Source organism: Jaculus jaculus, chromosome 1, assembly GCF_020740685.1.
Source record: "Jaculus jaculus isolate mJacJac1 chromosome 1, mJacJac1.mat.Y.cur, whole genome shotgun sequence".
NCBI lineage: Eukaryota > Metazoa > Chordata > Mammalia > Rodentia > Dipodidae > Jaculus > Jaculus jaculus.
In genome coordinates this window covers 44,366,145-44,383,561 of record NC_059102.1, presented here as the reverse complement: position 1 = coordinate 44,383,561, position 17,417 = coordinate 44,366,145, and the positions used below count along the sequence as shown (strand labels likewise).

At 37.4% G+C, this 17,417-nt stretch overlaps 1 protein-coding gene across 5 annotated transcripts in view; it reads left to right on the top strand.

The window, feature by feature from the left end:
- The window catches only part of Hectd2 (HECT domain E3 ubiquitin protein ligase 2), a 67,353-nt gene that overhangs the window by 5,639 nt on the left and 44,297 nt on the right, over window positions 1–17,417 (top strand). For 4 of the 5 annotated variants that reach the window (XM_004653210.3, XM_045134169.1, XM_045134183.1 and 1 more), the window contains exon 2: window positions 8,707–8,836. In XM_004653210.3, the coding sequence (XP_004653267.1) occupies window positions 8,707–8,836 (130 nt within the window). Of the gene's footprint in view, window positions 1–8,706; window positions 8,847–17,417 lie in introns of all 5 variants that reach the window. The other variant, XM_045134178.1, reaches the window with a different exon arrangement.

The window sequence follows — 17,417 nt, the reverse complement described above, 5'->3', positions numbered from 1 at the left end:
GGTGACCATGGAATAAAGTACAAGGGATGGAAGAATCCCCATAGTATGGAACCTAACTAGGAGATTAATACAGAGAAAGAACATGGTAGCACACGTGTCTGGAGTTTGTTTGCAGTGGCTGGAGGCGCTGGTGTGCCCATTCTCTCTCTCTCTCTCCCTCTCTCTCTAATAGCTCTATTAGATAAATAAAAATAAATAAAATAAAGTAAAAATAAATAAAAATAAAATACCGTTTTTAAAAAAAGGAAAGAAAAACTGGGCGTAGTGCCTCACGCCTTTAATCCCAGCACTTGGGAGGCAGAAGTAGGAGGATTGCCTTGAGTTCAAGGCCACCCTGAGACTACATAGTGAATTCCAGGTCAACCTGAGCTAGAGTGAAACCCTCCTCGAAAAACAAAAACAAAAACAAAAAGGTAAGAAAAAGGACTCTTGATAATATCAGGCAGTTCAGCCAATAGCATTTCAAGTCTGTGTGAGTAAGTAACTTATCCACACCCTGCCCAACTAGGTGTTAGGTAGAATATTATATACGGAAAGTCTTTGTGTTCTTTGTTAGGTTGTAATCAAGAGATGGTATGGGGAAGAATGAACGTTGTGATGGTGAATAGATCTTAAGTAATTTAATAAACTACAGATTAAAAGCACTTCATATGTAACATAGTAACTGTCAAGTACATATGTGCTCTGCAAAGTATTTTCTGTGTTATGTCATTTAGTCAGTTAATACAACCAACAATCACACTGTGAGGAAGTTGTTATACCATTTTACAGAAAGGAATCCGAGAGTACAATAATTTGTACCTAGCCAAAGAATAAAATGGCTAGTAAGGAAGAGATTGGCTTGTAATTAAGATGTTTTTGATTCAGAAACTAATACTCTTTCCTCTATGCTGAACACTCTATGTCTATAAGGGGCCATGTGATGCAGAACACCTCCGTCTATAGCTGAAGAGGAAACATGAAAGAGAGAGATATGATGTCTGATTACTTTGGTTTTAATGTTAAAGCATGAATGTATATTAAATCCTATGTAAAATAAAGCAATCTGATAAGGCAAAAGCAGATTCTTAAAAAAGAAATTAGAATATCACCGTGGTGGTTTGATTCAGGTGTCCCTCATAAACTTAGGTGTTATGAATGCTAGCTCCCCAGCTGATGGATATTTGGGAATTAATGCCTCCTGGAGGGAGTGTATTGTTGGGGGCGGGCTTAAGGGCTTTATAGCCAGTTTCCCCATGCCAGTGTTTGGCACACTCTCCTGTTGCTGTGGTCCACTTTATGTTGGCCAGGGGATGATGTCCACTCTCTGCTCATGCCATCGTTTTCCCCTGCCATTGTGGAGCTTCCCCTCGAGCCTGTAAGCCAAAATAAACCTCTTTTTCCCAGAAGCTGCTCTAGGTTGAATGATTTCTACCAGCAATGCGAACCGGACTGCAACAATCACTTAAAGAGTTTTAGGACTTAAAAAAAAGAGGGCATATCCTACTGTCAATTTTTGAGTGGATTGTAGAGTTCTTCCACATTTTTTTTTAAGCTACAAACCCAAAGTACATTTGTCTGTTTATTCTCCCTTTCATAGTTAGTTCAGGAGTTAGGGCACAAATAGAGTTAGGGCACAATAGAAAGTAAGTAGTCATCATACATTGTGATCCAGTGAGTCTCTATAAATGTGTTATTGTTTTCCTATATATTCTTTGTATAATTGCTATATAATTCTTTGTCTGTAAAATGAAGGAAATAATAGTATCTACTTCATGTGGTACATAAAAAATTAAATTAGGGGGAGGGAGGCAATTACCATGGGATTTTTTTTATAATCATGGAAAATGCTAATAAAAATTTAAAACAATTAAATTAGAACACATAAACCATTTAGGAGAAAGCACTCTACAAAGCTGGGCACTGTGGCGCACGTCTTTAATCCCAGCATTCGGGAGACAGAGGTAAGAGGATTGCCATGAGTTCAAGGCCACCCTGAGACTACATAGTGAATTCTAGGTCAGCCTGGACTAGTATGAGACCCTGTCTTGAACAACAAAACAAAACAAAAATCACTGTACAAAGTAAGCATTTGTGCTGGCTGATAATGTCATTTAAAAAGAAATATCTGTAGCTAAAAGGCTGTAGGTCAGCCAGCCCCTGCTCTTCCTGTGACTGTGGTGCTTTCCTTCATAGCTTGACATCAAGCCTCGAACTCTGGATGCATTACTTTATCATCCCATCTCTCCCTTCTACACAGAACCAAGGGATGCTGTGCACTGTGTTCTCTCCAGGACTGGTACATATCTGAATTCCTAAGAATTTTTTTTGTAAGGAGGAAAAATAGCTTCACAGGGTTATAGCTTTCTGTTGCCAGAGTTAGCAACTCCTTGTGTTTGCAAATTAACTTGTTTATTTTTATAGTTGAAAAAAGAAAACTCAATAGTGGATGAATGAGAAAGTGGTAAAGATGAAAAACCTCTGGAAAGCTTTGGTTTCTCTGGGGTTTTTGCCTGTCCCCCCACCCCCTTGCATTACAGTTAACTATAATGTGTAAAGGATTTCTTCTTGTTTGGCATATGTTCCTTTTCTTAACTTTTTATTGATAACTTCCATACATATAGATAATATATCATGTTCATAGTTCCCTCCCAACACCCTCCTATTCCCCCTCCCAATCCCCCTACTACTGAATCTCTTCTAACAAGTCTTTCTTCTGTTTTGATGTCACTTTTTCCCTTTTACTATGCAGGTCTTGCATAGGTTAGCATCAGCCACTGAGAGATAATAAATATCACAGATACTTTGCTTGTGGAAAACAGTATTGTAAGTACTCCTTCCCTTCCTTTGGCCCTTAAATTCTTTCTACCACCTCTTCCACAGTGGTCCTTGAGCCTTGGAGGGTGTAATGGAAAGATGTTACTTAGTGCTAAACACTTCGCTGTCACTCCCCTCAGCACTTTCATGAGGTTTGAGTCACCCCAGTGACCACCACCATCTGAAAAGAAGAAGCTTCTCTAACCAAAAATGAAAGTAGCATTAATATATGGGTGGCAGCATAAATATGTAGAAGGCAGTTTGCTGGGTATAATATATCCATTTGGTCAGACAATCGTAGTGGTTTCCCCTCTAGGGTTTATGACCTCCCCAGCAATAAGTTTTGATCAAGTTTTAAGTACCGGGCAGAAATTCCCTCCTGTGGAACAGGCCTTAAATTCATTCAGAGGACAGTTGGTTTCTCTCATAACAAACATGCCATCATTGGTACATCTGGCCTGGCTGTACAGCTATAAAACTTGCAAGGTCTACTGCTGGTCAACACTGTTGATGATTATCCCCCCGCCCCACCACCACCACCACACGTCTTTCCAGCATTCTGACAGAGTCAATGGGGAGGCTTCTAGCTCATCTCTAACTTGATTTCTCAGTGACCTGCAGCCCAGCATAATGAATCTTTAGCCACAGGGTCTTGCCATCTAGTTCTGGTGGGCAACCAAGAGCCTTAGCAATAACTTGTGATGTTTTGGGGACATCAGGAAGTTCTCTGGCCAGAAAATCACCAGAAGATATCTCATTCTGACACTGATATTTTTCTTTCTTTCTTTTCTTTTTTTTCAAGGTACGGTCTCACTCCAGCTCAGGCTGACCTGAAGTTCACTATGTAGTCTCAGGATGGCCTCGAACTCATAGTGATCCTCCTACCTCTGTCTCCCAAGTGCTGGGATTAAAGGCGTGCACCACCACACCCAGCTGACATTGATATTTTTCTAATAATCTCTGACTTCTGGGCACATTATCCACCTCCACAGGATACTTTTGCCCAAACTCTTTTTAACATACATATTATTAACTAGTGAAGAAGTAAGTTTCATATGGCTTATTCACTACATCTTAAATTTTGATTGAACCCTCCTGTCACCCCCTTCTCTCCTCCCTAACCCTACTTAGACCATTTCACCACAGTATTATGCTCCCCTTTATTTACATATCTACTATACCCTCTGCTTAAGCCCTCCATTCTCTTCCGTCCCTCTTAGCTACTTTCAAGCTTCCTAGCCCCGACTTCTAACTTTATTCTAACTCACATACAAATCTAATCATCTGAAGCTAGGATACACATATGAGAGAGAACATGTTGTATTTGACTTTTTGAGCCTGGGTTACTTTACTTAGTATAATCTTTTCCAGATCCATCAATTTCCCTGCAAATCTCAATTTCATTTTTCTTTACAATTGAATAAAACTTCATTGTGTAAATGTACCACATCTTCACTATCCATTCACCAGTTGAAGGGCATCTATGTTGGTTCCATTTCCTAGTGCAAATGTGATTCTGATGAGGCTTATATGAATGCCTAGTTGTTCTTAAGTTGATATGTGTACCTTGAGAGACATCTGTGCTACATTTCAGTAAGAGGTCAAAAATATTTTTGGGATGAATATAATTGAATGTATCTTTTGAAAATAAAAAAATGGCTGAAAATTTACTAATGTATCTGAATTGTACAATCAGTCTGAAATTTGAGCCTTGCTATCAACGGTATGCTCCATATTAACTTATTCTTGGTTCAGAGGTTTTATTAATAACATTAAGATGCTTACTTACTTGTGGGATTGTGACCACATCAAAGTGCCCATTCAAAAAGCAGTATTTTACTATGTAAGGATAGTATGTTGCAGTTTCATTTTTTTCTGTGTTGTTAAATAAATGAATAAAACTTCTGTGTCACCTTGCCTTTCTGATGGTAAATTAACACTGAAAATAATGAGCTTCAGGACTACTACTTCCTATAAGGGTTGTTATCTCTAAGGTTAATTTTTAGTGACAAAATTTTATTTCAGTTCCAAACTTAAGAGACTTGCAGGAAAATGTAAACTGTATCAGTGAACCTTACGTCAATTAGATGATTAAAAATATTTCAAAGTCTAAATGTTTTATTTCACAGAATTCTTAAACGATGTGGACTATATTACTTAAAGAAAATAACTCTACTTAGGGCTACTGCTACTTAGTTTGTTTGAGAAGGAAATTTGTACCCTGAAAGTCACTCACTTTCCACATCTAAATAGAAGGGTATAGAGGTAGCACTTCTGATTTTATAATCTATTGCCCTAATAGGGAACTGTGAAAAAGATACATATATGAAAAAAGAAAAAATATTTTTACCCAGTAACAAGACCTAAATAGTTTTTCATGGACTCTAAATATAGGTAATCTGATAATGGCCATACCCTTGTAGTTGAGGTCAATTTATTTAAAAAATAGTAGCAAAGCAGTATATCTTAACAATTACTTATTTAACCTAAAACACACAGATATATTTGCTTGCTATTCATTTGCCATACTAATTCATTGCCATACTAATCTTATCCACCTCCACAGGATAATCTACTCAGTATCTCAGGAAACTATCTACTCTTTGGAAAAGTGATTTATGCATCCATCATAGATAGTCCTTGCACTCAAAGATTGAAGAATGGATTTTGCAGACATAGAAATTCACTAGAGTATTTTATTTCATATTAAGGCTTCAAAGTGTTTTGTGATAGAACAGAGCAATTACCTCTATATCAATACTTGATACCATATCAAGTATTATGTTAGAATGTTAATAAAAATGCTCATTTTCCAAGGAGGATAGATGAAAGTAAATTGTACCAGAATTTTGTATATAATAGAACTGGGTATTCCAAAGCTATCATAGAAAGCTATGAATAACTCCTTATTTAAATCTGACATAAAAATGTGATATTTAAAATAGAGTTTAGCTCATATATTGTTCCTTGATAAATGTTGAAAGTTGGAACTCATGTATTCAAATAAAGTTAAGCATAATTTATCATATGTTAATATGAGGTGTTCTAAGTATTTGTCTACTTGAGATTATTTTATAATTTTACTAATCTTGCATATATATATATATATATATATATATATATATATATAATCTGCATGATTATACAGTTAAAATATTGCTACAGTACATGTTATATCCTAGTGAAATCTAATTTTGATTATGGTAATTGCTACCTAAATTTTTTCTGCTATTTGCAATATTGAACTTATTGTGTTATAAATTCATGGGCAGCCTCTGCCTAGAGTCAAGTCTGTTACTTATTATACCTAGTTGAAGTATTTTAAGTACCTTTTTCTCTCAATGAATGCTTAAAGTTCACCCCCTCAACTTGCACCCCCTTCTCTATTTGTGCTTATCTTCAATATGTAACAGCTGGTTGAGAATCCTGCTACTATCTGTGCTTCCACACATTCAGCCTACTGTTTGTAGGCTGGCCATAATCCAAGACTTCATCTGTAGGATTCTTCTGTAAGTCTTACAAATAAGACTTCCAAAACTACTTAGCAAACCAGATGTAATATCTATAGTAGGTTATCAGTTTCAGAAATGGTATAATAGTCTTTAACCTTTTGGTTAGTCTGATATTTGATGTAATATTAATATCTAATAGCTTCTGGATTTCTCTGTTGTTTACTTAATCAGTTTATCACTGCACAGCATCCTGCCTTTTTTTGTTACTGTTTTAGTTTTTGGTTTTGATTTTCTACATTATTGGTTGTTTTGGATTTCTCTTGTGCAAGCTGACATGGGAAAACTGCTGTCTTAATGGTTTGCTTTTGTTATTCTGCCAACCTGTGAAAATATCTATAACTAATTTCATCTTCTCTTAAGTATAAAATATCAAGAGCACAGTCCTTTTACAAACAACAGACATATTAGTTTCCCCATCTAGAAAGTAAGAGTTAACTAATTATGGGCTGGGATAAAGCTCAGTGGTAGAGCTTTTGTTTATCATATGTAAGGCCTTGGGTTTAACCCCCAGCACCAATAAATAAATTAATTAAACTAATTTCTAAAAGTCTTTAATTCTGGAGACTAAAGTACTGTTCCCAGTATCTGATACTTATTTTCTTTGTGTTCTTTTCTATACCAATCTCTTTTTAAAAAGGAAAACACGGGGCTGGAAAAATGGCTCAGCTTAAGCTTAAGGTGCTTGCCTGCAAAGACTAACAACCTAGGTTTGATTCCTCAGTACCCACGTAAAGCCAGATGCACAAAGTGTCACATGTATCTGGAGTTCATATGCAGTGGCTAGAGGCCCTTGTACATGCACATACACACACTCTCTCTCTTTCTCTATTTGCAAATAAATAATTAAAATATTTTTTTTTAAAAAAAGAAAAACATGGGCTGGAAAGATGGCTTAGCGGTTAAGCGCTTGCCTGTGTAGCCTAAGGACCCCGGTTCGAGACCACGTTAGCCAGATGCACAAGGGGGCGCACGCGTCTGGAGTTCGTTTGCAGTGGCTGGAAGCCCTGGCGCGCCCATTCCCTCTCTATCTGTCTCTTTCTCTCCCTCTCTCTCTGTCACTTTCAAATAAATAAATTTAAAAAAATGAACAACAACAAAAAAAGAAAAACATGATTGATTTAGGGTAGAGTATCCAACCTTTTGATATTGCAATCCCATGACACCTATGAGCCCCAGGTTAGACAAGCCTGGCTTAGGGCCTGTGTACAAGTTACATCAAGCCTCTTGATAAATAAGAAATTTTTATTGTAATATAAAGGACTAACATGAGAACAATTGCAATTTATGTGGAATAATTTAAGTAAATTATAAAAATAAATCAGAAGGATCAGTTTTATGAAAATGTGAATACAGAAATAGTTTCATAGAAGTGATGAAAGATTATGTTCCAGTTGCACATTATCCCCAAGTTCTAATGTTTAAAAGCTCTAAAGATATATCATTTATAATTTTATAGTCTAATGCTGGTCATGTGTGGCTCTGCTCAGACAGCTATGCAAGGATCCAAGCTGATGAATGATCAGCCACCTCAAATATTAGCGTCTGTCATTGTCACAGTACTGTAAGAAAGCAAGATAGCCAAAGTTGGACTTTCGCCCACCAGTCTTTCTGGTCCAGAAATGATGGGTATCATTTCTACTTATAGCCTATTAATTAGATGGCTCACACCTCAGCACTGAAGCAGACCAAAAATGAACCCAACATGGCTCAGGGAAATCTTGCAGAAGAGGGGGCGGAAAGAATGTCAGAGTTACATGTTGGGTCATGATTTGCAGAGACATTTATCATACTAATAACTGGGGGCTAACTCCACAATGCACGACCCATTTTCATTAACAAGGAGGGTCTAATGGGAGGGGGTAGATCACAGATGAGCCTAAATAATGGTACCAAACTGCCTGTATTCACTGAAATGAAAACTAATAAATTAAAAAAAAAAAAAAGAAGGTGGGGGATATGGGGACAGCACATGCATATTTGGTAACAAATGCTTCTGCTACATCATGTGTGAGCTGATTCTAGAAAGGTAAATGAAATCAATCTGATGACTGAAAAAGACTCAGTGAGAAGAACTTCATCTACGTGTTTAGATTAAAGAGTGGATGTGAGGGGAGAAGTTAGCTACTATTCTCCTAAGAGTCTTAGAGCTGAAGAGTGGGATGTGGTGTGCATGCCTGTAATCCCAGCATCCAGGAAGCTGAAGCAGAAGGATTATGAGATAGAGGCCAACCTTGACTACATAGATTTAAGATAGGTATGGAACATAGTTTTATCATCTTTGTGTCATAAAACTTAAATCTCTATGATAACTATTTTGATTTCTGTAATAAAATTGTTTAATATTTATAGTTAATAAGAATTATGCTGCAATGTAATTTGTTGTTGTTGTTGTTTTTAGGGCTTGGACAGAGGAGCCAAGGGCCAAATTTCCACTTTCAGCACTTTTGTTTCAACTGTTACCCAGAAGAAAGAAGCCACTGAAAATAGAAGTTCTCCTACACATCTTGCTTTCCCTAACATCAAGAACGGTAATGGCATGTATGTTTTGGCTGAACGTATTTTATAATATCAAACTATTTAAAAGGTAGATTTTAATTATTTAGCCTTACTCTAATAGTCTAATAATACACAAAGAGCAATAAGCTATATAAATATGTATAAGATGTAAAATTATTACTTTTAGGTAACAGTTTTAGGCTATAGAAAGAATGAAATACAAAACTCATAAATTAAGATTGATTAGAGAGATAGCTTTCATATAAATATATATTACATAAAACATGTTATATATCTTATTCTTAGACAGTTTATGTATCTTATTTTCTTATGCAGTGTGTTAGCTTTTCCACTGCTGTGACAAAATACTTGAAATAAGTATCTTAAAGGAGGAAGGATTCATTTTAGTTCATAATTTCAGAAGTTTTCATTCATAGTCTCTTGGCTTCCTATTTCTGGAGTTGTTGTGGGGAGGACATGATACCCAAGAGCTGGTACCTTATGGCAGGTGGGCAGAAAAAACTGAGATGGGGGAGAAAAACAAAAAGGGAACAAGGACACGATAATATACTCTTCAGAGTCACACCCCTAGTGACCCATTTTTCTCTAGTTAGGCCCCACCCCAACAGTCCCGTTAGTGTAAAGTCACATATGGACTAATGGATTACTGAAGTTAGCACCATCATAATCCATTCCCCTCTTTAAAAAATTATTTATTTGCAGAGAGAGAAAGAGGAGAATGTAAATGAGTGTGTATGTGCACACTGAGGCCTCTTTTTACTGTAAATGAACTCCAGATGCATGTACCACTTTGTGCATCTGGCTTTACATGGATTCTGGGGTGTCTAACCTGTACTGTCAGGCTCTATAAGCAAGTACCTGTGATCACTGAGCCATCTCCCCAGTCCTCATTCCCCTCTTAATAGTACCACCAGCTGGAGACCAGCCCTTCAGCACATGAACCTTTGGGGGGCATAGAGGCACTTCATATCTAATAATTATAACAGTATCTAAATATGATTCAAATATTTAGTATACTTCTTATATTTGAGCAATAAATGATTAGAAAACTTTAAGGAAAATAGGTGAAATACTAGAAATCTAAAATATAAAAAAATTTATAGAAAAAATATGAAACTTTATCAAAAGATTATAAAGGGGCTGGAGAGATGGCTTAGCGGTTAAGCGCTTGCCTGTGAAGCCCAAGGACCCCAGTTCGAGGCTCTATGCCCCAGGACTCACGTTAGCCAGATGCACAAGGGGGGCACATGTGTCTGGAGTTCGTTAGCAGTTGCTGGAGGCCCTGGTACGCCCATTCTCTCTCTCTGCCTCTTTCTCTCTCTGTCTGTCCCTCTCAAATAAGTAAATAAAAAATAAACAAAAAAGATTATAAAGTAGTTTGAATGGAAAATATTGTTATAAAGATTTCAAGGTTACCTACCTTATTCTGTACATTTAATTTTCAATGGTTCTCTGGAAAAGCTTAACGAAATCATTTCATTCTTGATTTATATGAATAAATGTGTAAGATAATGTGAGACAAAATAATGAAGGAGGGCTGGAGAGATGGCTTAGTGGTTAAGCGCTTGCCTGTGAAGCCTAAGAACCCTGGTTCGAGGCTCGGTTCCCCAGGACCCACGTTAGCCAGATGCTCAAAAGGGTGCACGCATCTGGAGTTCGTTTGCAGTGGCTGGAAGCCCTGGCGTGCCCATTCTCTCTCTCTCTCTATCTGCCTCTTTCCCTCTCTGTTGCTCTCAAATAAATAAATAAAAATAAACAAACAAAAAAAAATAATAATGAAGGAGCCACTTTCCTTAGTTCCAGAAATGGTATTGGGTCATTCATTCAAGAAGCAGAATTTGCCGGGCGTGGTGGCGCACGCCTTTAATCCCAGCACTCGGGAGGCAGAGGTAGGAGGATTGCCATGAGTTCAAGGCCACCCTGAGATGACAGAGTTAATTCCAGGTCAGCCTGGACCAGAGTGAGACCCTACCTCGAAAAATCAAAAAAAAAGAAGCAGAATTTGGGGCTGGAGAGATGGCTTCATGGTTAAGGCATTTGCCTGCGAAACCAAAGGACCCAGATTCAGTTCCCCAGGACCCATGTAAGCCAGATGCTTACAAGGTGGTGCATGTGTCTAGAGTTCATTTGCAGTGGCTGAAGGCCGTGGTGTAGTCATCTCTCCCCACCTCCTACCTCTGCCCTGGCACAGTCATCACCCCCCAAGACTTTCTGTCTCCCTCTTGCTCTCAAATAAAAATAATTCTTTTGAAAAAAGAAGCAGAATTTGGCCAACTGGTAAAACTCTCAAAAAATAACATCAGCACTTTTTTAAGCTATAAAAGTGCTAGAAGATTGCGTATGGTTTTTCACATATGTATGTACACACCAACTTAGCACAATTCCCCTTGTCAGAGTTTAGTCTATGTAAATAATGTACCATATGTGCAGAGATTCAAGGAAAGAATATACATTGTTTATAATAGTATTTGAAGTAACCTAAGTAGATTGGTAATTAAATTAGGTTAATCTAATGTTACAAATACTGTGCTTCTATTAAGAAGAATGTGATGAGGAACTAAAGTAACTAGGAGAAACACCCATAGTACATAAAAAAAAGAGGATATATTCCAGTATTTTTAAGTGAAAAGAAACCTTTTTATATTTCAAGTACAGATGTGTTAATGATTTTCGTAGGAAGGATTGGATATGTATTTTTAATATTTTATAATAACTCTGTTACTTATCACAGTGCATATAAATTATTTGCATATTATTTTAAGTGTACCCCGCCCTATAAAAAGGCAAAATAAACCCGCAAAGATCTGAATACCCTCATACTCTAATCAAATAAAATAAACCTAGGAATATTGTGGTTATCTGTATATGCCTATAACTATTGGTTTCTGTTATTTATCTCTATAAACAACACATGAGTTAAATTATTCTTGCACAGATTTTCTGATTGACGCTGCATGTCAGTGCTAGGCCTATTGTACCATACTATAGAATAGATCCAGATAGTTTATGAACCTCTGCTTTTAATGACTTTTTCCTTCCCTTGTTTACAACCACACACCACATACACACTCTGTCACCTAGGTCTTAACCCAGGGAAGTACCAATACATACATATCATAGTTCCCCAACAATGTGAAACAAACCTAGAATTATATTATTATAGAAATAGAGAAATAAAGTGAACCTATTTGATGTGGGAGAGAAGTGGTAATAAATGACCTCTATTTTAGATATATTAACTGGGTACCTTTTTTGGGGGGGAGTTTCAAGGTAGGGTCTGACTGTAGCTCAGGCTGACCTGGAATTCACTGTGTAGTCTTAGGCTGGCCTCAAACTCACAGCCATCCTCTTACCTCTGCTCCCCAAGTGCTGGGATTAAAGGCATGTGCCACCACGCCCAGCTTTAACTAGATAACTTTTATCGGTGTAACTTAGAGAAGAGTTTCATATATATATTACTAGATTTTCAAAATAGCCATGCTAAGTAAAACAACTATTAGAATCTATGTCATATTGGTATTTTATTGTTGTATAATAAATTATCACACCCTATTGTGTTACAAAATACCCATTTCTAGCTCTCAGCTGTTTAGGTCAGAGTCTAGATGGACATGACTAGGTTATTTATTTAGAGTCCTAGAAGGCTGAAGTCAAGTTGTTGATTGGGCTGAACTCTGAGCAAGCATCCTTTACCAAGATCCATCATATTGTTGGCAGAATTAGTTCTTTATGACTGTAATTTATTCTCATCTCCTGGAGGCCACAGTTCCTTGCCTCATGCCTTTGTGTATATTCTCAAACAGTATCAGAGCTCACTCCTCTAAGGCCTGTAACAGGTTCCTTGCCTGAAATCCCTTTCAGGATTCCAGTCTCTCTAACTCTGTCTTCTGCAACCAATGGAAAAAACTCTGCTTCTTGAGGGCTTGAGTGATTAAGTTTGATTTACCTGCATGATCTTACTATTTTACGGTCACATTTATAGGCCCAGGGGTTAGCACTTCAACATAATTTTTAGGGAGATACAGATAGCAGCTCACAACACAGTGCTAGGAGCGTTAAGCAAATTGAAATATATGCTGTGGAGGATGACAGCAAGTCAAAAACTATGGTGGATGATGAGAACCCTTGTTAAAATTTTTTGTTCAAATTGCTTAGCCTTTGAGTTCTGTCCACTCCTTTTTTGTCTATACTAATGTCTTGGTCTATGAGCTTTACTTAATCACCTAATATGCACACTGGCCTTTGAATTAACATATTGGTTCAATATATTCTACTTACTTGATGTATCTTGCCTGCTTCTCTCTCCTGTGACAGTCTTGTGGGTGTGAATTAGCTCAGACCTCAACTGGGACTATTTGCATACATCACTCTAAACTTCTTTTTTTCTGTTTATTTATTTATTTAATTGAGAGCAACACAGAGAGAGAGAGAGATAATGGGTGCAACAGGGCCTCCAGCCACTGAAAACGAACTCCAGATACATGTGCTGCCTTGTGCATCTGGCTCACATGGATCCTGGGGGATTGAGCCTCAAACTGAGGTCCTTAGGCTCCACAGGCAAGCACTTAACCACTAAGCCATCTCTTCAGCCCTAGATTTCTTTGCCTTATTAAACTCCTGGTCTAAAACTACTACTACTTTGTCTGGATGCCACTTGAATTATAGGGTGATCATATGTCAGAGGTGCTGCAGAAAGAATTTCTGTATTGAATGTGAATTAAGACTTCCACATGTAAGCATGTTTATCATCTGTTGGTCATTTGAGAAGCCTTTCACTTGCCATTAAGATTATTTCTTCAAATAGCACTAGCTATCAAAAAAAAAAAGATTATTTCTTCAGAGATATATCATTTCTGGCATTTGTATTAATTTTCTTCCTTCTCTGGTAACAGAACTTAATGGCCAGATATTCGCTAACATCTTGTCTTCCTGTATGATCTTCCAGTGGTATTAGAGAAGCCGAAAAGCCCAGCGTGGGTTTACCTAACAGCTGAGGGATGCCTTTCCTCCCCGTAGATCACATGACTAGGTATGCCTGTCAAGTTGGCTGTCCTTTAAAAATCTGAGAAGTGTAGGAGTTTTACCTACTATAACAGCTGTTAGAGATGATACATCGTCAAAGAAACAATCTAGAAGATAAGTAATGTAGGAGTTGGGGGATGTGTGGGGACAATGCTGCATTCTCTCCTTTTTATATTTTTCTTTCTAAAGCTACCATGTTCTTTTTTATTACTTAAAACATTTTTAAGCAGCACAGAACATCTTTATAAGAAACAAAGTAGTTCTTCCTCAAACCTTTAAAATATCTTTGCACTCTTGGTAATTCAGAAAAGAGTGGGCCTGAGCTCTTTCACTTACCCTGAGGGCAGTGTTTTGTTCTAGCTCAACTACTTCACACACTTACTCTAACAAAGCCAGTGTGACATGATGAACTCTGCAGTTCTTACTTACTTAAGAAATGCATCTCCTCCACTCTAAAATAACCAAAGGAAGAACTAAGTGGTCTTCAAATAGTGAATAGATATGTATGTGGGTCCTGAGGTCTGTTTGCAGGTAAAGTAGCAGAGGATTTCACACTTTCTCTGAGAGCAACTTGAAGGACAGACATGGAAACAAGCTGTTAGAAGAAACCCAGCACCAGGGCTTGCTATTTGGGGAGAGCAAAGGCTGTGCTGCTTTAGGATTCCTCCCCTAGAAGTACTTCCAAAGCCTCACATGACCCCATCTTCAGGTTTCCTTAGAAAATAAACTGATTTTGGACCATTTCTCTGAGATCTTTCCCTAGGACAGAGTGAATGCCTTGGTTTTTGCTTTTCCTAACTATTCCTGAGGAGAGGTATGTCAATGAAGAAGTATTTTGCCATGTTTATTTGCTTATCTTTTTACTAAGCTGGATGCTCCTTAAACTTTTATTTTGGAGAGGGAAAGTTAACTTTTTGAATAGGTAACACATTTATACATTTCAAAAATCAAAACTATAAAAATAAGTAGCTTTAAATGTGTCACTCATTTTCTTTCCTTCTGCTTTATATATTCTCTCTTTCCTTTATGCAAATATAAACATAGATTTTTTTTCTTATTTACCTCCTTAGGAGAAATGATAACTACATATACATTATCTGTCATCGTGTTTTTTTCAGTTACTTTATTCAAGATATGAGTTACTACATAGCAAGTTTCCTTGTCTTTGACAGCTACGTTCCACTATTACAATGTAGTTACTTAGACCACATATTAAAAAGAGTGAATTATGCCCACTCTTTTACTTGAGAGACAGAGAGAGTGAATAAGGATGCACCAAACCTCCTGTCATTGCAAACAAACTCCAGATGCATGAACCACTTCATGCATCTGGCTTTATGTGGGTACTGCAGAACCAAATCCTGGCCATCAGTTTGCAAGCAAGCACCTTTAACCACTGAGCAGTCTCTCCAACCCCAGAGTTGTGTCCATTCTTTTTTAGTAGAAACAGCACCACAATGAATGACTTTATACATTTTGTTCATCTGCAATATCTGTATACTGTTCCTAGAAGTATGGATGTTGAATCTGAGATTGCATGTATTTGTAGTTTCCTTGGTTCTGAATCCATCTACCTCTTAATAGCCAACATCAGTGGTACCTATAGCAAATAATTCACATGACTGAAGATGTGAATAGGAAGTACTTTTTCTAGGTTCCTGGCTTGTTTGTGCTGTTGGAATATCAAATGTATCTCAAACCTGTAATAAATTCTTTAAGATAATCCAGTATAAAGCATTATTTCATTAAAAATAAACTTCTGTAGAAACAACTTTTGAATATTTTCATGGCTAACACCATAAAAGAACATTTCGCTCACTCATACTTTTGTTACAGTTTTATAAACACATCACTGAACTTAATTAAAAAAAAAAAAAACTATCTTCAAACGCTGGAGAATGTACTGCTTTATTTGGTTCTGATGGCTAATATCCTATGAGTCAGAGATTTCCCCCCTCTTCCTTTCTCCTGCCTTCAATTTTATTTTTTGTTAAATGTTCAGAAAAGTCATCATATGGACAGTGATGTAAACACCACCTGTTATAACTTATCTACTCTGGTCTTTCCCTGTTTCTGCTTCATGCAAATATTGAAGTAGACAAAAGCAATTCCAAAGAACTGAACTGAGGGACCCCAAATTGTTATTTATTTCCTGCCTGGGAATCACCAGACATTATCAGAAGACTTCCTACAACTGTCAGTGTAATCTTAACCAACTGCTTAGCCTCATAGACTTTCTTTTACTCTTCACAAAATGTTTAATTTTGCTTGATTCTTTTTCAAATTGTGTGTGTGTGAGAAAGCAAGAGACATGGAGGTGTATTCAGTCATATGAGTGAAGGTGCACACATGCCAAGGCATGTATGTGGAGGTCAGAGGACAACTTCCTGGTCTGTCCTTACCTTTACCCTATTTTGATCTTGCTGTTGTGCTCATGAGCTTCTGGGAAATTCTGTGTGTCTGTTTCTTGTCTCCTCATCAGTGTACTGGAATTAGAGAGACCTACCACAGTTTTTGGCTATTTATGTGAGGTCTGGGGATCAAACTCAGGTAGGCTTGAGCAGCGAGTGCTTTACCCACTAAGCCATCTCCGCAGCTGCCTTTGTAGAGGTTCCCCCCCCCCTTTTTTCTTTTTGGACAAATTTTATAGTTGGCTAGCTCCTACTTCCATGTAGTTTCTTACTACTTAGTTTTATTCATAGTAGAAAATTTGACATTGCTCAGTACTGGAAATAATATAAGTTTTATAACTTTTTTGGTTGTGTTGTTTTAACTGTGACTCTAACTTGCCAACTGTACCATCTTAGAAAAGTGGCTTAACCTTGCTATATTTATTTTCCCATTTGTAAAATAGAATTATAAAGAAGCTACTCTATAAAGTTATAAAGATACACGAAAAGAAAGCAGTTAAAAAGTAATTCCATGTGTTGGGTTGGAGAGATGGCTTAGCAGTTAAGCACTTGCCTATGAAGCCTAAGGACCCCGGTTCGAGGTTCAATTCCCCAGGACCCACGTTAGCCAGATGCACAAGGGGGTGCATGCGTCTGGAGCTCGTTTGCAGTGGCTGGAGGCCCTGGCGTGCCCACTCTCTCCCTCTCTCTCTCTCTCTCTCTCTCTCTCTCTCTCTCTCTGTTGCTCTCAAATAAATAAAACAATTTTAAAAAAGTAATTCCAAGCCGGGCGTGGTGGCACACGCCTTTAATCCCAGCACTCGGGAGGCAGAGGTAGGAGGATCGCCAAGAGTTCAAGGCCATCCTGAGACTACATAGTGAATTCCAGGTCAGCCTGAGCCAGAGTGAGACCCTACCTCAAAAAAAAAAAAAAAAAAAAAAAGTAATTCCATGTGTTAAGAAGTTCAGTAAGTGTTAGTCAAAATATGTGTCTATTATATATGGACCAGGGTTTCTATTACTCTAAAATGCCTGATAAGCAACTGATGGCACTAATTTTATTTAATTCAAATGCATCACATATTTTGAATGTATTCAACCCTTTTGTATGTTTAAATAATGATTAAATTATTAAACCAACAAATTAAGCACTCAGCTTAAGAAAAGAGCTCTACCAACA